At 54.5% G+C, this 21,079-nt stretch overlaps 8 protein-coding genes across 8 annotated transcripts; 3 read left to right on the top strand and 5 right to left on the bottom strand.

The window, feature by feature from the left end:
- Nucleotides 1–267: 267 nt before the first annotated feature.
- A1O7_09275 (uncharacterized protein) lies at nt 268–1,236 on the bottom strand (the record flags this gene model as incomplete). The annotated part of the gene is made up of 1 exon (XM_007763263.1): nt 268–1,236. One exon carries the CDS (start codon nt 1,234–1,236, stop codon nt 268–270), a length of 969 nt encoding a protein of 322 aa, XP_007761453.1.
- Nucleotides 1,237–3,578: 2,342 nt separating this feature from the next.
- Nucleotides 3,579–4,955, bottom strand: A1O7_09274 (uncharacterized protein; the record flags this gene model as incomplete). The annotated part of the gene is made up of 1 exon (XM_007763262.1): nt 3,579–4,955. One exon carries the CDS (start codon nt 4,953–4,955, stop codon nt 3,579–3,581), a length of 1,377 nt encoding a protein of 458 aa, XP_007761452.1.
- A 1,197-nt stretch (nt 4,956–6,152) lies between these two features.
- Nucleotides 6,153–7,101, bottom strand: A1O7_09273 (NADH-ubiquinone oxidoreductase 30.4 kDa subunit, mitochondrial; the record flags this gene model as incomplete). Its single annotated transcript, XM_007763261.1, has 2 exons — nt 6,153–6,853; nt 6,903–7,101. 2 exons carry the CDS (start codon nt 7,099–7,101, stop codon nt 6,153–6,155), a joined length of 900 nt encoding a protein of 299 aa, XP_007761451.1.
- A 1,728-nt stretch (nt 7,102–8,829) lies between these two features.
- A1O7_09272 (uncharacterized protein) lies at nt 8,830–11,238 on the top strand (the record flags this gene model as incomplete). The annotated part of the gene is made up of 3 exons (XM_007763260.1): nt 8,830–8,876; nt 8,931–8,997; nt 9,061–11,238. The coding sequence occupies 3 exons, from the start codon at nt 8,830–8,832 to the stop codon at nt 11,236–11,238; spliced, it is 2,292 nt and encodes a 763-aa protein (XP_007761450.1).
- Nucleotides 11,239–11,655: 417 nt separating this feature from the next.
- On the top strand, nt 11,656–14,307 carry A1O7_09271 (uncharacterized protein; the record flags this gene model as incomplete). Its single annotated transcript, XM_007763259.1, has 2 exons — nt 11,656–11,710; nt 11,744–14,307. 2 exons carry the CDS (start codon nt 11,656–11,658, stop codon nt 14,305–14,307), a joined length of 2,619 nt encoding a protein of 872 aa, XP_007761449.1.
- Nucleotides 14,308–14,966: 659 nt separating this feature from the next.
- On the bottom strand, nt 14,967–16,481 carry A1O7_09270 (uncharacterized protein; the record flags this gene model as incomplete). The annotated part of the gene is made up of 2 exons (XM_007763258.1): nt 14,967–16,326; nt 16,375–16,481. The coding sequence occupies 2 exons, from the start codon at nt 16,479–16,481 to the stop codon at nt 14,967–14,969; spliced, it is 1,467 nt and encodes a 488-aa protein (XP_007761448.1).
- Nucleotides 16,482–17,146: 665 nt separating this feature from the next.
- On the top strand, nt 17,147–18,433 carry A1O7_09269 (uncharacterized protein; the record flags this gene model as incomplete). The annotated part of the gene is made up of 1 exon (XM_007763257.1): nt 17,147–18,433. The coding sequence occupies one exon, from the start codon at nt 17,147–17,149 to the stop codon at nt 18,431–18,433; it is 1,287 nt and encodes a 428-aa protein (XP_007761447.1).
- Nucleotides 18,434–18,959: 526 nt separating this feature from the next.
- A1O7_09268 (D-3-phosphoglycerate dehydrogenase) lies at nt 18,960–20,836 on the bottom strand (the record flags this gene model as incomplete). The annotated part of the gene is made up of 2 exons (XM_007763256.1): nt 18,960–20,293; nt 20,353–20,836. The coding sequence occupies 2 exons, from the start codon at nt 20,834–20,836 to the stop codon at nt 18,960–18,962; spliced, it is 1,818 nt and encodes a 605-aa protein (XP_007761446.1).
- Between the last annotated feature and the right edge of the window lie 243 nt (nt 20,837–21,079).

The raw sequence follows: 21,079 nt of genomic DNA, 5'->3' as shown, positions 1-21,079 counted from the left end.
TCAGGGTATCGAAATGTCAAAAACCGGGACGAGCTGGCGCTTTTCTCATCAGAGCCTGACTCCTCGCTCCGTTTGCGCGTTCTTGCCAATTCTGCAGGGAACCGGCCTCCAGCTTGCTGCCGCCTGTCCCACCACCCGGGTTCCTTTCGGGCATGAGGATAGCAAGGCCTTACTAGGCCGTGATCAGTTTCAGGTAGTCCGCCACAATCAGCGTGATCATTCTGTTCGATGTCAGTCTGGGAGCTTCTCAAGTTTCCAGGTATGTCCTTACGCATGTGGGGCGATCCTAACGTAGTAGGTGCCAAATCCGCGGTAAAATCTGAGCCAACCCTCATCGCGGACGACCTTCTTCGCGCAATCGAAGAAGCCATTGTAGGGCAGCTTTCCGTCAGGCCCTCTTTGTTGCTTCTGCAGCCTCGTCTTGACAAAATCGAACGGCAGACTGAAGAACGAGGCAAAGAACCCAGCAATCGCGGATGCACCGAAGCGATTCGAGCTTTCGGAAATGTCCGGGAAGTAGTGCTTCAACTGAGATTTGGACTCGGCGAAGAAGGTGAGTTGCCCGAAGTTGAGAGCCATGGCGCGGATCACAGTGGGGTAAGCTCCCGCCCAAAGGGCTGTGACGCCCTCAGCTTTGGCAATCCGAGTCAGAGCATCAAACACCGAACGGTAGTTCGCTCGGGCCTCTTTGGGCTTCAGGCCGTCCGATTGCATGCGAATGAGCGCCAGATCAGCCGGGTTGCCCACCATCGCAGCCAATCCACCAGCTGTGAGCCCGGCTGCACTTCGTTCGATGAAGGTAATCTTCGTGCCATTCTTTTCAGCACGTGCCTGCAGCGCGGTTTGGAATGTGTCGAAAAAGCCCAGTCGCGCAGTGGTATAGACGGCTTGTCTGAGCAGACCGGCTGAGAGACCATTATATAGGTCGAGGACCTTGCCTTGTGCAATGATATCTCTTGTCACGCCCAAAGCTGTGGGCCTGGGACCTGTCTTTACACCCTCTCCCGCCAGTTGTAGGCGCACCTTGACCATATCTATGGGTTGGATGCAGGCGGTTGCGAACATGCCTGCAAGGCCTCCATTGACGAAGGGGAGAGCAGCGCGAACCGCGGGTGTGTGAAGGAAGTCATTCTTGGCTTGTACTGGGTTGTTCGCAGCCTCGGTGGCAGCTTCCTCGACCTTGGTAGCAGCCGATCGGGCGCTCTCCTTGATCCTGTTGGCAGTGCTACCAGACATTTTGGGGTAGTGAAAGAGAGGTCAACGGCAGGGTTCACAGGCTCGTCCGCTTGTATCTGATCTGTCCGTGTTCAATTAGCATTCCCGAGCGCCCACGAGATTGTCGGAATGTTTGCGGTGATCTTGAATGGAATTTAAGGTATATTGGTTGGCGCTTTGAGATGCTGCCAGAACAGGCGGTTGAGCGTACCGACCAAGCAGAACCCACAGCAATACTATGCTATCGCGGCCTCGCACCAACGGCAAGAGTCTGGGGGGAAGGAGCGGTCTATCGCTCTACGCCGAGCGGGGGAAGCTTAGTGCGGAGCGCGGGATCTGTCAGGCCGTGCAATCGACCCGACGACAAGAGGCACGCGTGCTTCGCTCACCGATATGATTGACACAACACAAGCAGAGATGATATGGATGCGGATGTCACAAGGGTAAGAACGAGGCCAGCTGGGTATATAGGAAGGAAGGAAGCACTCGGTCGGATGAAGGTTGTCAACTCCGCAGCAGAGACGATCAGTGTCTTGTGCTGCCGTGGCCGTTGGCCGTCTGCCCACGAGTGCCTGACCTTGACCCTGGTCGATTGACTGCTCCTCGGACCAATGTGATAAGCGGACTCGACATTCAAGGGTCGTGGATTGGACAGCTTTCGGCTCGGGGGAGTGCGAGACTCGGCAGCGTCAGAGGCCACAGACGCCAGATGCGGGGAAGTTGGCAGCAGCAACAACCGTGCACCTGCCTCTCAAGTCACTTTGCTGATGTCGCTGGTGCTTTGCTCAAATGCACTGACGTCGTTGCCATTGGACCGCCGGTGCGCCCTCGAGCATTGTGGGCCCAATTTCCCTGCCACTTGGCCTCACAGTTGCAATGTCGGAAAATCCCATCGTTGCGAGCCTCTTTCGTCCACCTTCGTCTTGTCACATGCCACAACATCTTGACTTCCTTCCCAGCGCCGTCACGACCAATCATAGACGGGACGAGATCCGGAATTGCTTCTGGTAACCAAAACCCAACAAATCCCACCCCACCGGATGAGAGACCTATGGGCTGGTTGGCCGCGGGAAGACTCGGATCGATTCTTACCACGTCAGGTCCACAGCGACAGCCTCGATCGAGAGACGGAGGTAGAGCAAAGAAAAGAGCCAAGGACGAGTGATAAGGCTGACCGAAGCATTGCTCAAGAACTGTGTGATTGATGCACTGCCCACAGTCTCATCGCCTTTCGTGGTGGTGTGCTAGCCAGCAATCGACACTGATGTCATTGTTATGCCCCCCACTTGGTGCTGAGGGCCACTGATCTGCTAAGCGCAAAATCCGGGGTAGGGCTAATAGTTAAGCCCGGTGCCTAAGGTCCCGCTCTGGGTGCGGCCCAGGGCCTCGTTGGGCGAGCCTCAAGGCTCCCACTCTTTGTCCGCTGAACCTTTTCAGACCCCACATGAAAGCTGTAGCTGTACCACAGTACGTCCAGACGCAGCCTCGCCTTTCCGACCGCACTGTTTCCGCTCGATCTGGCAGTGGATTTAAACCTACCTCACTGCGCCTGCACCTACGCACGAGCGTGTTCCGAGACCTCCCGAACTTGTTCCTTGGGGTCAGCCATGTGGGTGCGAAGTGACACCGCCGCGGCTTGCTGCCGAGGTGGACTCAGCGGCCGAACATCAACCGCTACGTGCTCCTGATGCTCCGGTCACATTTCCGCAGGGACACTTTTCGGATCTCTACATAATCAACACGGGTCATGATGCGCCATTTTCCTCAGCGCACGGAGGTCGCTTGGCCGATGTCCACATCGAATTCAGTCTGTGGTGCCGCTTGTTGTGGAAACGATAAATGGTTGAGGGCGTTACGTATGGATTGTGCCGTGTGAGAATTACGGACTCTATGCTATCGAGGATACAACACTATATCTACGGGGGCCAAGGACGAGTAAGCATAAACAGCAGACAATCAACAGGCTGACTACAGGTAATAGAACTCGAACAATGCAACAGAACCTAAATAAATCATGCAAACTGACATACTTGGCTACCGTACGTGTGTCCTGTTCCTCAATCCAGCCAGTGCAGCGAGAGGTCTCCCTTCCACGCGCTTGTGCTTCAGCTGTCCTACGAACGTTGATTTTGGTCTCCAACGCTACATTACAAGAGAAATTCACAATCAGCGCACAAGCACCGATCTTACCTGCCAATAACCGCTTGAATCTGTTTCATCCGGGGTGGAGCCCAATTTTTTTTACATAACTTACATAATACCTTTCGATCTCGTGTCGCAACACATTAGCAACCTCTACCCGCTTACCTTTTCCGAATTGTCGACAGCGCCTGCCGTGTATTCTATGCAATTACGCTTGTCGTTCAGAGACATTGCAGCTCTTGTACTTTCTGCTCCATGAGCGCTCCCAAGAAGTCAAGGTCCAACCCCTTGCGGCACATTGGGCAATGCATGCCTTGGCGAATCTTCCCAAACAACCACTCTAGAAGACAGTCGACATGGAAAGCCTTGTTGCAGCAGGTGAACGTCACTGCAGGGGGAGGAGCAATCTCGCCTTCCTCCGGTAGATCGTCGTAGCAAATCGGACACTTATCTTCACTCTCATCATACGATCGAGTGACCGGTTCGAGCTCAGTGCTGGAGGAGCCGATGGAGAAAATGCGCACTCTTTCTGTCCGGCAGCTGGCGACGAGCCGTCTCAGATGGTCTCGATACCTGCTCCGCTCGTATCTGCTGGCGTGGCCCAAGAACTTCCAATCTTCACCGGCGAGCAGCGTATCCTCTTGGGTGACGAGGTAGGTCTCTGCCCTGAAGATTTTCTCTCTAGCTGTGGCTAGGGACCTCTCTGCTGAAACGAGGCTCTGAAAGAAAGGGCCTTTGCGTGGCTTGGCCGCCAACTCGATGAATGAACCTGCAGCAAAGAGATCATGTTGACTCTCCCTAAGTAGGCGCTCAGCACGAATATGAAGCGGGTCGGCAGATACCCCCACCACCAGATCGGGAATCATGTCTGACATTTGATCATGAATGTCGAAAAACGCCGTATGCAAGCAGGACAAGTCTGTTGTCCAGTCACGGATTTCGTCGGGAGCTGCAGACCCTTCGGTATCCGGTCCGTAGAAAGGATCCTCGGATCGTGCCGGGTCTCGACCTATGATTGTTGTCGGGTTGAACCAAGGAACAGCGCCGACTCCAGGAATCCAGCTGTCGTCGGATCCGTCCATCGATTCATCCCCGTCTGGCGACATTAGCTCGATGGCCTGCGGAAGACCTTCCCAGAAGCGATCAGATAGCTCAGAAGGAAGTTGATAAAGATCAAGACACTCGATGAAAAACTCACCTAAGGCGGCTTGCTGCTCGATGGTCAGCTCAGGGAACCCTTCTGCAAACATCTCGACAAGATCGCCACGCCGATTCTCCGGACGTGACGGGAGATATTCTGACAGGAAAGATTCCACATCCCTCTTGAATCCATCGATAGACATGGGCCCGAAATATGAGAAATGCCCTTCGCGCCTGATGTGCGGGACAGTCCATGTGGCCAATCGGGTAGATTCCCATGCCGGAGCATCACGAGAGTCCTCAGGCCGGAGTCGCTCTGGGACTGAAGACAGCGTCGCATCTGCTCCCCCTTCGGGGAGCACGGTGGGTTCGTGGAGACCTTCCATATCCTCTCTAATTTCTGCCTGCTGCGTCGACTCGGGCGGATTTGGCACCGTATGATGTGTGGTAAAATCCATGGTGTAGTTGAGTTGGAGGGTTCGATCGGAAGAGGGTGTGAGCGATGTGCCCCTTTAAATAATGGTGTTGTCCAATCGTCGACATGTGCCAGGCCAGTGAAAGCTGCATCTGCAGGTGAGCACTTTAAGTGCCTGTTTGTGACACAAAGTGGTGAACAAAGAGTTTCGGTACAACAAGTGAATGTTCCTTGGTGTTTGAAAGAAAGGATCGCCATGGAACTATCGCCATTCACAGGCAGCATGACAAAGCCGTAGTGCACATAACAAAGCATTGCTCATTGATCAACAAAGCTAATAATAGGTTGATGCAATTGCTATTGTGCGCCATTCACAATTCGTCGAGGCATAACAATGCTCGAGCAAAGGCTTTGTGCAGAAATGCATTGACTCACATTCGGCTTCTACTGCCACAGTGGCCCTCGACGAAGTGACGGCCGGCTAAAGCAACCACGACCATGGACATGTGCTAGCAATGAAACGTAAAGAGATCAATTGGTTGTTCTTTCCACGAGAGTGGCAGGCGAGGCTGCCAGCTTTCTGCTTCTGATTAGAATTGTGGCTGTGCCAGACTGAGGTCCTCGAGGTCCAAGGGAGCAGAGCGCAAAAGCCATGGTGGAAGGTAGTTCTCTGGAGTTCTCTTCACGAACGTCCACCCAGCTCGTGATCTGAGTTGATGCCAGTCGACTCATACTGGCCTCATCCACCTGCATGAAAGGAACGATTGGTCAAGATCGGACTTCAAACATGCAAAGTAGAGAGCTACGCGAGAGCACGTTAAAGTGGCACGAGTGGTCAGAGGGGTCACGTGGGCAACTCAGCGCGGATCAAAAGATAATCCATGGCTATTGGTTTCCGTATCCTTCTCTCTTCGACCGGCTGAGTAGACACAAGTAGACGCGAAGAAGTTCGGAGGACCCTGTGCCGAGCTCGCAAAGGGCTCACTCATTGATGTATCAAACTCTGTCCAAAATGCTTGGCAGAAGCATTCAACATTCCGGCTGCGGTGGTAAGGCGCCTTGGGCGGCGCCGGCCATTCGGGCCGTGGAAGGCACTTCTGGTCAATAAAACTGCTACGCTACGCTCCGAAGGATAACTGGGTAGAAATAATCCGAGAAACGACACGGTCAATTGCGGTGTATTTACAGTGGACCCTGGGGGGCTCCGGTCTTTTGGCTCGCCGCCGAGCACAGCTTCAACTCACTTCTTCTCTTCCTTCTTCTCCTCCGGTTTGGGGGTGGGCAACCTGAATTCGGGCGGTTTCCGGTCCGAGCCAACGCCAACCTGTTCCCAAGCACTTGTACCGCCTTCAAAGTTTCGGAATGCTTGTGTCATCTCAAGAGGTTCAACCACGATGCGCTTCTTCTCCTCGTCATATCGAATCTCGGTGTATCCTGTCAGCGGGAAGTCTTTGCGTAAGGGGTGCCCGTCGAAGCCATAGTCCGTCATAATCCGACGCAGGTCAGGGTGGTCGGTGAAAAAGACACCATACAGATCGTAAACTTCCCTCTCATACCAGTTGGCCCCGTCGTACAGTGAGGTGATCGAAGGCACGGGGCTTGTCTCATCTGCATACGTCTTGACTCTTATCCTTGAGTTGTGTCGCACACTAAGCAGATTGTAGACGACCTCGAATCGGTAGTTCTTGGTGGGGAAATCGACACCAGTAATGCTCGCCACCATGGTGTATTCCGCCGCGGTGTGGTATTTGAGGAAGCTGAACACGGGGATGACGCCGGAAGGAGGGATGTAGATACACAATTCGTCTTTCCACACCGAAAATTGTTGGATGTATTTTGGTAGGCAGGACATGAGGTACTGGCCGTATTGATGCAGAGGGAGCGCCTTGTCCGCATATTTGTCCGCATCGTTGACGATCGGGGCTGAGAGCTTGCCCATGGCTTGGGAGGGTCAGTCTCTTCGTCTTCCATTACCAGCCCGCGTACTCACGAGGTCGAGGTGCCTTGCGCAGCTCTGATAGGAGGTCGGGCGCAGGTGTTCTCTCATCTATTGCTTTACTCCCAGCCTTCTCTTGAGATTGCCTTGTAGACTGGCTGAAAGTCGCGCGTTGCACCGATTTGGAGGACTGCGGAGCTGAGCCCAGCGGCCTCTTGCTGGCCAGTCGCAACACCGTCTTCGCCGACGCCATTGTAGAATGAGAAGCGGCCGTCGATTCTTGAACGTGACTTCAATTGGGAGCCTGTCCAAGCGGGTAGGTGGACGTCCAAACACAATGGTCCATGACGGAGCTCATTCATGCCAAGGTAGACTAGCCCACATTGGATAAGCGCTACACTACGGTCACGTATTGTGTCTTTGAAGAGAAATCACCGCACGACCAATACAGCCAGGTCGCAGGGCGAAAAGCTGGCTGGAAACTGATGCTTGGTGGAACGAGACAGTTTGAGGAGCCGTCCTTATTCCGTTCCTTCGAAAGCAGATATCGATGGCTTGTCCTTGATCTTTAGATAGCTGAGAGCTTGTCCTCTGCTGTTTCTATCGAATGCAAGGATTAAACGGTTCACGACACGGCTCCCACAATTATCCAGTCCTACGCTGCTAGAGGCTTCATAAGGGAGGTCTGGGTGACGGCTGCGACCATTCTAGCAAATCTACCAAGGTGAAAGAATCCTGTCCCCCGTTTTAAGCCCCTCCTGGACGTCCTTGTATTTTGTGCCGGAGCCCGGTTACCAGCGCACCGTGTCTAGGCTGCGACACGACCCATTTTCGTCTCTGGCATCTTCAGTTGAGGAATCAGCTGAAGAATCTTGAGCAACTAAGTTGAAAGGGAAATCATGGATTCAGAGAACGAGAAGGAGGCTTGCCGCAAATGGTGGGGTTTCCACTGGGCGTAACGATTCCGTCGACAACGGTCCGGCATGAGATTGGCCACGTGTATTGCTGTCGTGTTTGCCTCGAGCTTGGCCTGACCGCTGCGGGGAGCCGATACTTCGTATGTCCTCTCTGTCGTCCTCACGTCCCTGACTGGGCGCGGTCTCTATAGAACAACGGCAGAATTTGGTTATTCTCATGCGAAGTCCAGCGTTCTCGTCGAGGTAAGGGTTAACAGAACACGCGTGGCTGTCACAAGAGTCACCAGCGCATAAAGAGGAGACCAGCACAGCGTGGAATAGGAAGTTTATGAGTGTGCCGGAGTGGGCCCCTTCCTCTTGCCTGGGATCGAAGCCTTGCAAGATATCAGTTCAAGCTCCTCACCGCTCTCTCCAGGAAGGGCTTGTCCGCTCTGCTAGTAAGAGTTTGTCTAGGAAGAGTTTGTCCAGGAGCTGCCGGTGGCGGTCCTCCCGCTTCATGACAACAGCCTCAGAAGAGCATTAGAGCATTAAGCTGCAGATGAGACGGAGTGTGCAGGAGTCCTTTCGGTAGTTGAGATCCCATTCGGCGCCGGAGTCACCATTCATCATCTTGATAAACGCTGTGGAGCAGAGCCGGTGGTTGAGATGGCTGAGATGGGTGACTCGGTGAGTCGAAGGTGAGCGAGCGCATCTTGCACTGCCAAGATAGAAAACATTTAGTGCTAAGACGAATATGGACTAGCGTCAGATGCATCGCGACTGCGTTCGCAACCTTTCGCCTTCTGCTTCCTGCCGCTTCTACGGCCATTTCATACTTCTTTAACCATTGACAAGATCGTCTCTCGGTGCACGCATTTCGCAATCATCTCACTCGTCAATCCACGCTGCGGAACACTCCTCCCAAGCAGTCTGGCTTTTGTCACATCTCCCGCAGCCGTCGACATCCTACTCAGCCCGGCAAAAACCACAGACCAGTGCATGGAGGCCGCTCTTGACCTTCACTTAGTGGTGCAGGAGTCGAAAGAGGTGGATTCCCCCGCAGTCTTATTGGCATATCCGCCGTTATGAGTAGGTCTCAGGATACCGTCATCGACGATGACGAGGAGACATGGTGAGTCCGACTACCCGGCGCAGTTGGGCTGAATGCTGATTACGTGACGAATAGCCCACTATGCATCGAAGAGTTCGACCTGTCCGACAAGAACTTCAGACCTTGTCCATGTGGCTATCAGGTGCGTCGCAGCTGCATCAGTTTCCATTGCGCGCAGGACTCTGTTTACTGATGCTCAAGACAGATCTGCCAGTTCTGCTTCAACAGCCTGAAAACTACCTACGAGAAGAGCACCTGTCCTAATTGTCGCCGACCTTACGACGAGAAAACGATCCAGTACAAGATCCCGACTGCCGAAGAGTTCAAGCTCGACCAGCTGAATAAGAACAAAAAGCAAGCGGCCGCGAAACGCAAAGAGACGGAGAAGCGGGAGGTTGAGAATTCGTCACGTCGCAACCTGGCCGGCGTGCGTGTCAAACAGCAGAATCTCGTCTATGTTATCGGCCTGATTCCCTCGATCAAGGACGAGCAGGCATTACTTCAGACTCTCCGCGGCCCAGAATATTTCGGTCAATACGGTGAAATCGAAAAAATCGTGGTCAGCAAAGCCAAACCTGGAGCAACAAACCAAGGCATCGGCGTCTACGTCACCTTTGCTCGCAAGGAGGACGCCGCACTCTGCATCAATTCCGTTGACGGCTCTGTCAACAGCGACCGCGTGCTTCGGGCTCAATTTGGCACCACAAAATACTGCTCCGCCTATCTGCGAGGTGAGACCTGCACCAACAGAAACTGCAGCTTCCTTCATGAAACAGGCGAAGATGGGCAGCACACCTCCCTGCAGAATGAGCCTCATGGTGCGAGAATTACCAATCGACCAGCGATCGCCGCCCCAGCCGCGCAGATGAATCCGCCTCCCCGTCCTCTCTCCGCGGTGCAGGGGTCAACGTCTCACTCCATGGCTCGGCAGGGAAGCACAGAGAATGATGTTAGCAGGAAGAACTCACACGATGGTTCCGCCCTGCCTTCCACGGCAAGCTGGGCAACTGCAACTGCAAGCGCCACCCGAACGAGACGCACCAGTCATTCAAACAGTGGAGCTACCCCCAGCCCGCAAACAACACATGCCTCCCTTGCCGCTAAGAAAACCGAGGAACCCAAACTCAGGGAGTCCCCCATCAACGAGTCATCTGCGTCGACCGCGCCGGCAAAGATTGCCCCCAAACAAGAACAGCCCGTGGCGAAACCGAAGCCCAACCTGGTGGATCCTGCGCAACAAATCTTCAATGACACCAAACGAATCCTATCAAGGGCTTATCAGTTCTCCTATGACGACTCATGTCTCAGCCCAGAGGCTCGCGCAGCGGTAGACGATATGCCTTGTTTCGTCGACCCTTACGGGGGTGCCAAGCGTCGCGCAATGCGAGAGAAAGAGGAGGCTGAACGAGCCAAACTAGAGACCGAGGCTAGGGCAAAGCTTGAAGCGCAAGCGACCTCGGCCGCCGAAGAGACGCTAGAGGAAGACAACATCGTGGCCGGCAGCCTCGCCCTAGGTGGCGAACCCGAGGACGATCATCCAAGAAGCTCTTCAGCACGTGGCGCCATTGGGCGGCCATCACAACCGGTGAATGATCAATTCTCCTCAATGAACATACGCAGTTTGACGCCGCAGCAACGACAACAACTGGCTCTTCTCAACGGCAGCAACATCCAACAAGCACCCGGTCTTGGCCAGCCCAATACGCAGAATACTGCTTTCGAGATGTCAGATTTCGAAAGACGTGCGCCACAGTTCAGCCAAGCTCAGTACGAACAGATTAGCAATCATCAACGTCATGGATCTCGATACTTCAACAACGACACCAAGACTGGTACCAGCAACCGGTTTCCGGGACAGCAACAAGGCTTTTACTCCAGCGGCGTCCAAGGACCTCCTCCAGGCCTACCGACGGCCGGTACCCCACCAGTCAGCGGCGGCGGGATGTTCGCGCACGGTCAAAATTTCACCAATCCTGGTTTTGGAGCTTCCAAGGACATCAATGCTGAAGTCTACTCAAGAAACCGCAGCGGGACGAATCAAGGTCATGACATGGCTAAGCGTGAGTTACTTCTTTCCTTGCAAAATAACCCCCTGCGTTCGCCCTCATCGCAAGCCCCTGCCCCTGGAATTCTCAACCCGCTCTACGCTCAATACCAGACATATCAAGATCCCGGGCTTGTCAAACAAAGAAAAAAGGGCAAGAAGCACAGACACGCTAACACTTCCTCTTCAGGAGGTGGTGTAGAGCATCTTGCAGACCCAAGTATTGCATCAGCCAGAGTTCACCAGAGCACCACAACAGGGCAGGGGCTTTTTGGGGGTAACCAAGGTGGGTACCAACAATCAAACCTATACGGCGGCGGCGGGTACAATCGCTGGTGAATGATGGCATCTCTCCTTTTCTTCCTCGTCTCCCTGGATTTTGTTTGGCGTTGGTGGAATAGGCCTTCCAATTCGCAGCACCAGTGAGCAATGCATAAGTTAGTAGCTGGAAAGCGAACGCTGGGGGAGTCACGACATGGACAGACCGTCCCTGGGCGGGCAGGGTGGGACGCACGGATATCGATCTACCGGCATCAGGCTTTTTCTTTCAGATGAATCACTCGTCAAGTTTCACGGCTCTATCATGTATGTTAGTACCCTTCCCCTGGCCACGTCACCGACAAGTCAGGCAGATCAAAACCGAGTTCTTACACATCGTTCAGGAGCAATGTTCCAAGACAGTAGAACCCGTGAGACGAGGGATTTGACGACGTGGAAGAGCCGGGTCGCCTCTACCTGTATTGTTGAGCCCAAGTCATGTACCCGCCGTTGCCGTGTTTGATGTTTTCCATGGGTTGTCATCGGGGTGTTCGTGAGGTCGCTTACTGACGAAGGGGTTTCTTAGTTGATGTCAAGGACTTCCCACCTTTGCCGATCACCACGCCTCTCCCACCTATACACTCTCGAGTCTCGTCCTTGCAGAGTTACCAGAGCTCTGGTCTTCGGTCTTCGACGCCCAAGATCCCACCAGGGTTTGAACAGGCCCATGCGCACCCGCCCCCTCCACAGCGACCAGATTCTCCTACTCAACCTGCACGGACAGTGGCCCTGCGAAGCACATCGACCAGTTCGACACCCGTTACCCCGGCAGTACCAGTGTTACCGATCGGCCCTCGCACGTCCACGCCACAACCAAAAGTTTCGGAAGTCTCCGAGGAAGAGAGCAAACAGTCCAAACGTGATGAGAAGCCCGTCCCCCAGGCGATCAAGCTCAAGGCTCAAGTAAATGAGATAAGCCTGGGATCGCCCAAGCAGAAACAGACCCGTCAGAAGGTCAAGGCCGAGACTGAAAAGAAGGAAGATACCGCCGCCGAGGCTGCCACCGACAGGAGTGTTGACAAAAAGGCTAAGAAAGCCCCTGCAGTCAAGCCTGAAAAGATCGAATTGCCTCCAGTGGCCCTCTCGAGTGCGTCGACTTCGCTGCCAACGTATAAATCCGCAGCAGAAACACCATTGTTAGAGTCCTCAGTCGTCGCGACGCCTGCAACAATGAGCCGACCGGGTACGCCTGGTACAACAACAGCCTCTGAACCGTCTAAGACCTCTGCGCGACCCAGAGTGCTGCGTGTGACAACTGGTGTAACGCCTAAAGTTGCAGAGCAGACTCCTGCGTCGGCAACTACTGAGAGATCGAGCATATTGCCTCCCTCAGCTGCTAGGAAAGGATCCAGAAGACCATCTCTCTCTTCGGCCCAGCAAAGCCGGCCATCTACTCCTGCGATGTCGGAGCGACCGTCCCACGACGCGTCTCGCGCGAGTAGTCCTCCACCAAGCATCATAGGCTCTGCTCCTGAGCGCACGAAGACCAAGGCTCAGCTGAAGAAGGAACGAAAGGAGAAGTCGCGGAAGACGACGGAGGTGGGCGAGACTCCTAGCGTCGCGAGTACGCCTGTTGTCGAAGAGGTAGCCCCGGTTGTTGCGAGACAGAAGAAACAGAAAAGGCAACGCCTGGGAAGCGGCGCCATTGCCAGTGCGGACGAAATTGCCAGCCCGAAGAAGCCCACGGGCGCCAAGCTGGCAGACACGACTGACAGGCAGGCTGCTAACGCCGGCGATCCGGATTCCAAACGCGAGCTGGGACAAATCCCTACCGCGGCGTCACCTTCCAAGAGGGCGGGCACAACGCATTCCCAGCCCTCCGAACCAAGTACCCCCGCCCCCGAAAGGGCCCAAGAAGATCCTCCGTTGAAACCGGAAGATAGCAAACCAGCTTATAGTGTCCGTGACCTGTTGCATGACGCTGCCGAAGCCGCCGGGCCCAACGCTAGCCCCACTGCCACCCATGCGGCCCTGCAGAAACTACTCCAGGAACACGTGTCCTCGATGCCCAAGATCATCTCCTCGCTACTTCAATCTGGCGACCTTAGCAAAGACCATCCATGGTTGAATCCACCTTCCTTCAATTCGGCTGCTTACAAGCTCCCGCCCGACTCCCGGCGTGGGCAAGAATATCTTGACGGCAATGCCTATAGCGCTAACGACGCTTTTGGCTACATTTACTTACCAATGAAAGAGAAGCAAGCACTGAAAGACGGTAACGCCGTGAGCGTTGCGGATGCTGGGGACAGAAAGGACGATTTGTTGAAGAGATGTCTTGTCACGCCCAATGGGTGGGTGTTGAGACATCTGAGTGCCGACGAAAGCGAGAAAGTACTTGAGCTGGAAGAAAGACGCCAGACGTACGTTGAAGAGTTTGGCGACGTCGGTACTATGTCCGGGCTCGGTGTGCTTGAAATGGACGATTTTACAAATCTTGGTGGCGGCATGGAGAAGCTTGCCAGACACGGTGAACGTCACGGAGTGGTCTGGATTGTGGGGGAGGATGGGCAAATGGAGGATGACGACGATGAGTTCGAGCCATTTGACCACGAAGATGGTGGAGTTGATGGTGCAATCGGCGTTACTGACGAAGACGGCGAGGACGATGGGTTTGAGGATGATATCGACGAACGCGTCTTCGACACAGATGAACACCTGGAGATGCCCGGCGCATGGGAGCATCCGCCCCGCAACGCCCGTCCCCCTTCGAGGGTCGCTTCGGGTGGTCGCATCAACTCGCTGCCAGGCCTGGGACCGCATTCTAGGACGAATGCTCTCCGTCTGCCGCCTCGGGGTCCCATCGCTCCCGAATGCCCTTCGCAGCCCCTCGACTCCGAAACCAATGCTCCAGCGCCTGTCACCACAGGGCCAGCAACCACAGCATCAGGAGCCATCCATGACACCACAAACCTCCGTCTGCTAGAAAACGAGGCCCTCCAGAAGCGTGTTCAAGAGTCACAAAAAGCCCTTGAAGCGGCGCGCAAGGAGATGGAGAAGCTTGAGAAAATGGCAAACAAAAAGGCCAAGGATATCAACCGCTGGCGGGAAGGCATCGTTGGTGCGCTGGCGAGTGCTGGTGTCAAGGGCTAGGCGAGTCATTGACGCCGTAGAAGCGTGCAAAGCTTAACGGCTCCTGAAGAGCACGTCACATGCACACACTATTTGCTTAAGTACAATACTCGTTACTCCATGGCAGGCGCTATTCGCATTTAGGTCAAGGAGGCAGTCATGCTTCCTGTTGGCCGGTGGCATAACTTCCACTCGCTCACTCGCTTGCAAACGTGGGGATGAATAAACAAGGTGGAAGTACAGACTAGGTGGTGGATACAGTTGGGAACAGTCAGTCGTGAACACTCAAACTGTCTTATCTGCTACTTCAAAGCTCTTTGCAAGCTGACCTGTCTCGCCATCGTTACGTCTCGCACAGTTCCTCACTCCCGCTCCTAGCTCCAGTAATTCACATTATCTCGCTCAGTCAATCATTCGTCCTGGCCCAAGCAAGTACTGCACAATTTGCACATCCTACGACGGACGCCTGCTTAACACCATGGTTTGTCGTACTCACTGGCTCAAGTCACTCGCTGACTTACGCCTTCGTAACACCATGGTCCGTCGTGCTCACTCGCTCATCTCACTCACTCACTTCGATTGTCCTCAACTCCAACTGAGTCACGGCTTTCGTGTTCTGAAGGTAGTTCGGCCGGCGCCTTACTGACTTATGTGGGACCTCTTTGAAGCAGAGTCTCAATCTAGGGGCACTTCCGGTCGAGGATGTCCTTCGTCCGCCGAATTTCATCCCAGTCAGTGTGCTCGATCCTCAGCACGGTGATTGTATATTTCCCGGCTAGCGGTGTGGTTGGCGGGATTGGGCTTCCGGGCACCGTAGCCGGCAGGGTGTCCGAGCGGGGAGTCACCTGGAGGATAAGGCAGACGAGGTTGCCCTGTAGCGCTTTCAACAATTGCGAAGACGGGGATTTGTGTTTCTGGCCGATTGCATGGATAATGGTCATTTTCCTGGTCGTGGCCCTGAGGTAAGGTGGTCGATGGGGGAAGAAAATGTCTGCAAGGACGATTTCCATGGTACCGGAAGTCTCGTTGTCTGTGCTGCTGATGCTGTGCAAGATCGCGTAGATTTCAAGACTCAGCACCTTCACAGGCACAGGTGGCGTAGAGCCGAATGTGAATGAGATGTAGCGTAGGGGTTCGGCAATGCGGAAACAGATAGGAGCGCGGTGCAGAGGGGAGACGATTGAGCCGGTTGGCGAGGTGTCCTGCGAAGAAGGGAGGGGGACGAAGGGCCGCATGAAGGGTTTCATGGGCGACTGTCCGGTGCTGCTGCTGGGGGACGGCTTATCTAGAGTTTTGTGCTTCTCGTCGACATTTGGCATGGCTGGGGTGTCGCTAAACGAGGTGGGAGGAACAGATGACTCGGCAAAGAGTACCTTCTCGGCTTCTAGAAATTCCTCGACAGAGGTGTCGTCGTTGTCGAAGAGGTCCTCTGAATCTTCATGCCCTGCTTGCATGGTGTTCTCGAAGTCAATAGAATGAAGCTTCGTACTAGTGCCGCTGTTGAGATCTCCGAAAATTTCCGTCTTTGCTTTCGCGACAGAGTCAGTATCGGACTGCCAAGCTGGGATGGACCCTCCTCTCATAACGAGCATTTTCTTTGGTCGACTGTCTATCTCTGAGCCGAAAGCTTGCGAAGCTGTGCGTTTCTCAGAGGCAGAAGTGGCGTTGAGCCTGCTTGAGCGAATAGGCACTAAGCTGTCGGTGATCTGCAGTCGAGCAACTTTGGGCTGTCGTGTCAGTCGAGGTCTCTTGGTCGGCCTTTCCTTGTGTTGTGACAGTCCAGCGAGATGGTCAACGTCTTCTAAACTGACGCCGACAGCTCCTCTCTTGCGTATGTATGGAGGTGAAGCTGTCAAAGACTTCCGCTTTCTGGCTGTTTTCGTCTCATACATCCGATGCGCAGAGGCAAGAACAGCGCGACGAAGATAGCTTGCGGACGCTGATGGCTCCTCTTCTTCGGCATCCTGCTGCAAGGATGACGGCGAGGAAGGAGCCACGTTGGCGCTGTTCGTCTGATTGATTGGTGTCCATGTATTAGACCTGTCTTTGTTAGCGCAAGTTCCGGCTGAACCATAGTGAGACCCTTACCAGACAGGTTGCAAGTCAATGAACTGTTCTTCAAGCTCAATAAGTTCCAGGAGTGCTTCAGTCTCGTCGCTTAACAGCCAGCTCAGCTCGCTGGAAGGTGGGCTCATGGTAATAGAGGACCCAATTGACGAAATACCCCAGAGCGGCTGTCAAGACGAATCGCGAGTAATTGGACGGATGTCTGTGGTACAGGAACGCGGCAATAATGTAACAGGAAGCGCACACAAGGACTTCAGTCCGGGGTGAAAAGGACATTGGGAAAGAAGAGTGAAGAGTAGTGGTCAAGTTGGAAATGAGGGACAAGTGAGCGATGGAAGTTGGGCGCAACCTGGAAATACTTGACCGACTCATGTCTACGTTACCACAGCTTCAGTATTCTTTGAGGCAGAGCGTACAAGCGGGCTGAAGGCTCTGTAAGGCAGCAGATCTTGCATGTTGAGTCTTGAAGACAATGCAGTGGTAGCGGTATTCACTGCCTCGGGAGTAACCATAGAGCTTCACCTAAGTCTTGCAACAGACTGCTTGGTGTACTAGACCTTGCAAAGAAAGAATACTACTCCCTACGCTCGTCAGTATATAGAGTGAAGTGAAAACGAGGTGAGTTGGACTTGAGCGAACGGTGACGGAAACTTGAAATCGGCAAAAGCTGGCTAACCTAACTTAGTTAACCAATGTTTACGACGGAGTTCGATCTGGAAGGAGCGCCGTCCATTCTCGAGACCGCAGCACAGTCGAGAAACACGACGACTGAAAACTCGGAATTTTACCAAGCATGTCGTACGCAGTTGAGACGAAGAAACGCAAGTTCGATCGCATCCTCGAGGCACTGACTGACAGTGCTGCTTCTCCTGCGGGCTCACCATCTCGGTCGTCGCTCATCTCCCACAATAACACCTCCACCCCATCCCTCACGCAAGACACAGCCTCGGACTCCTCCAAAAGACGCCGCATAGCACCTACCACCACGGCTACAAATCCCGCCGCTTCTTCGTCGAATGACCTTACCGGTCATTATCTTCCCTCAAGTAGACCTGCCTTCCTGCAACGGCTTGAAACATACCGATATGTCACGAAGTGGCATGTTCCCTCTACAGACCCCATTAATGCGGCTGCGTGGGCAAAGCGAGGATGGATCTGTGTTGACACAGATACAGTGGCTTGTGGCGCTTGCAAGGAGAGACTCTACGTGGACCTTAGTGTCGACAACGAGGCGCTTAGAGCCAAAAAGCAAGAGGGTGAAGCCGTCAATGACGAGGACGCAGCAGAAGATGATGAAGACGATTTTGCCATTTCTTCCGAGGTCTATGATAATATCGTTCGACGATACCAGAGTATGATCGTCAGTGCACATGCAGAAAGCTGTCTCTGGCGAAAACGTGGATGTGATCCATCGATCCAGCGCATCGAGGGTCTTTTGAACACACACTTGACCTTGTCTGGTCTACGAAGTCGCTACGACAGTCTCATGAGCCACCCTGAGGAGATCCCACTTGTGGAGTCTCTCCCCACCACCACTTTGGTCGACCCAGATGAGCTTGATCAATTTCAATCAAACACAGGGGAAACAACCAATATCAACGCTCTCAGACTGGCAATTTGTGGCTGGGAAAGGAAGACCGAGGATGTCATAGAATGTCGGCATTGTTTCCGCAGTTTGGGTCTCTGGCTGTACCGCGGCGATGCGCCTGCCATTAGTAAATTGGATGCCGTGGAGAATCATCTCGAATACTGTCCCTGGAGGCTAGCTGAGGCCCAGGACACTGAAATCCAGAGACCACACGGCAGCAGGTCTACCGAGGAAGTTGTCTCGCACAAGGAGCGAGTACCGGGTTGGGTATTGGTATACCTTGCAATTGCGAAGAACAATAGACAGAGACGGCCCAGGCCTCCTGCCTCCGTTACGGCATCGGAGCCGGCCTCGACCAAAGGCAGCGACGAATCAATAACCTCGCAGCAGAGAGAGAAGAAGATGAAGGACTTGCTCAAGAGGATGAAGGAGATCAAAAAGCCTTTCAATGTCAAGGGGCTTCTTAAGCGGAAGGAAAAGGCCAAAACATGATCCATCTAGACCCTCGGGACAGTGTACTGTGTCTGAGCACAAGAAAACCTCTTGAAGTTCTGATTCGAAGGGATTTTGTCAGGTGATTCCTTGCAGCCCCCGCCCAAAATGAATCACATAGCACTATATGTTTATGGGGGCAATCTATCTGTTCGTGTATGCGTGCGTATATGCACGTGCTGTCTGAGACCAAAGTGCAGCACGAAGCCACTCCGGTGTTGAAATACGTGAGCGGCACAAACCAGCTCAGCTTGCGTAATGAGCATGGACGGAGTAAAACGAAGAGTCGCAATAACGGACATTCTCTGTCCTGTGGAGGTGAAGCCGCAGACAGTGTTGAGCAGAGCGGCCATGTCAACAAGCAAGTAGGTAGGACCAGGTCGGTGGCGTCAAAAGGAGTTTCCTTTCCTCCCTCCGGTTCGATACGCTTCCACATACAGTTCATGCAGAGCGTCTCGCACGGAGGCGCGATCATGAATGCCGGGCAACGGTCCACATCCCAGGTAAAGTTCTGCGCGCACCTCCCTCACAACGTCACGCTACTGACGTTCAAGACACCCTTGGCGTTGACCAGCTCTTTCTTGACCGCCTCGCCAACCTCCTTGTCGACGCCGAGAATCATCAACGCCTCCGTCGTCTCTTTAGCTGCCTGCTGCGCGTCATTCGGCCCCAGCGTGGATGCCGCGGAGTACGTCGCGGGCGCGACGCTCATGAAGTTGATGTTGACGCCCTCTCGGCCCAGAATGCTGCCCACGACGCCGATCTTGCCAGGCGAATCGTAGTTGTGGCAGATCAACAGCGTGCCTTCGGGGACAAAGGACGTGGCGAAGCGGTCGACCCGACTGATGAAGGGCGAGTTGTCGCTGCAGTAGCCCGAGATGATGTGCTGTTTCGCGGTGGGCCCATCGCCGCCAGGCCCTGGATGGGACGAGGCAGTGGTGGGTGTCTCGATGGCGCTGGAATGGCGAGACAAGGAGGGCGCTCGACTGGCGGGTCGGACGACGAGGGTCACGAGGCTGGAATATGCCTGCGTGGACGGATCACGCGATTTCTGCTCGTTGACGAAGATGCCCCGTTCCTTGGCCACCATTTCGGCGTTGACGATGTTCACGTTGAAGCCTTCCGCGTCGGAGATGGGCGAGGTGAGCCCCTTGATCAGGGCCGCGAAGAGCGGTTTCGTGGACGACATGTTGGCGATCTCGCCCTCGTAGATGAGGTCGAAGGTGTTCATGTTTCGGCGGTGGAGGGGTTGATTCGGCGACGTAAAGTGTTGAGTGTACAGGGAGCCCATCTTCTCGACGAGGCGCACAAACGGTTGCAGCGTCTTGTACTCGGCCGGTAATATAATCGGGGCGTTGACCGCGCTTCGCGGCAGGTCCCCGGCGAGGATCTGCAGGACTTGCTCGCATACGTCGATGGACACGTTCTCTTGTGCTTCGATGGTTGAGGCGCCCAGGTGAGGCGTGGCGATACATTTGGGGTGCTGGACGAGTTTTGCGGCCCACGAGTTGGGATCTTTGTGCGGTGGCTCGGCGGTGAACACGTCGATCGCGGCACCAGCGATCTGGCCGGACTCGAGAGCCGACAGCAGGGCCTCTTCGTCGATGATGCCTCCGCGGGCGACGTTGAGGATGCGCGCACCTCGCTTCATCGAGTTGAGCTCCGCGCTCGAGAGCATACCGCGGGTTGATGCTAGCATTGGGGTATGGATTGTGAGGAAGTCGGCGAGGGGGAGCAGCTCTGAGAGTGATTCTACGAGTTGCACGTTCGCGGCGGTAGCAACGGAAGGTGAAGCGTAGGGATCCGCGGCCGCGACGTTCATTCCTAGGCCTCGAGCCATTCGAGCGACGATCAGGCCGACTAAGGGCACGTTGGCACAGAGGATCATCTCAACGCGTGCATTGGAGGTGTCAACGTACCTTTGCCCAAACCGATAATCCCCAAGGTCTTCCCTTTGACCTCGACACCGACAAGCCGACTCCTCTCCCACTTCCCGGCCTTCAGACTCGCACAAGCGTCGGGGATGTTCCTCGCCATACTCATGAGCAAGGCAATGGTATGTTCGGCAGCAGCCTGAATATTGCCGCTGGGCGAGTTGACCACCACGATGCCCAGCCTCGTGGCAGCGGGGACGTCGACGTTGTCCACACCTACACCCGCTCGAGCAACGACTTTCAGTTTCCGGGCGGCGTTGAGCAGCTCCGCGGTGACTTTCGTCTCGGAACGGACCAACAGGGCGTCATATTCGGGGATGATGGAGATGAGTTGGTCGGCTGTTAGGCCTTGCTTTTCGTCGACGTCGAGTGTCTTGCGGAGGAGAGTCAGGCCGTCTGCCGAGAGCTTTTCTGGACAGAGCACCCGGGCCCTGGGCACCTCGCCTTCGGCTCCGTTGGTAATAGTCATAATTGTGGCTCCTTGTCGCTCGAGTCTTGTAGTTGTTGTTGATAAGTTCGGGATGGGCGGTGTATATGCTGCACCATGAGCATAAGGAACCTTGGGGTGGAAAACAGATTATTGAGGTGTTTCGCGGCTCGGCCGACTGTCAGTCAACTCAAGGCGGACCACGCTGAGACACGATGGAAAGAAAACCAGTAAAAGCGAGTGAAGGTTCAAAGATGTCGGCGGAGCTTTTGTTATTGACAGTAC

Source organism: Cladophialophora yegresii (assembly GCF_000585515.1).
Source record: "Cladophialophora yegresii CBS 114405 chromosome Unknown aczIN-supercont1.7, whole genome shotgun sequence".
Taxonomy (NCBI): domain Eukaryota; kingdom Fungi; phylum Ascomycota; class Eurotiomycetes; order Chaetothyriales; family Herpotrichiellaceae; genus Cladophialophora; species Cladophialophora yegresii.
Note: the sequence above shows the minus strand (reverse complement) of the source record. Positions and strands in the feature narration are given on the sequence as shown.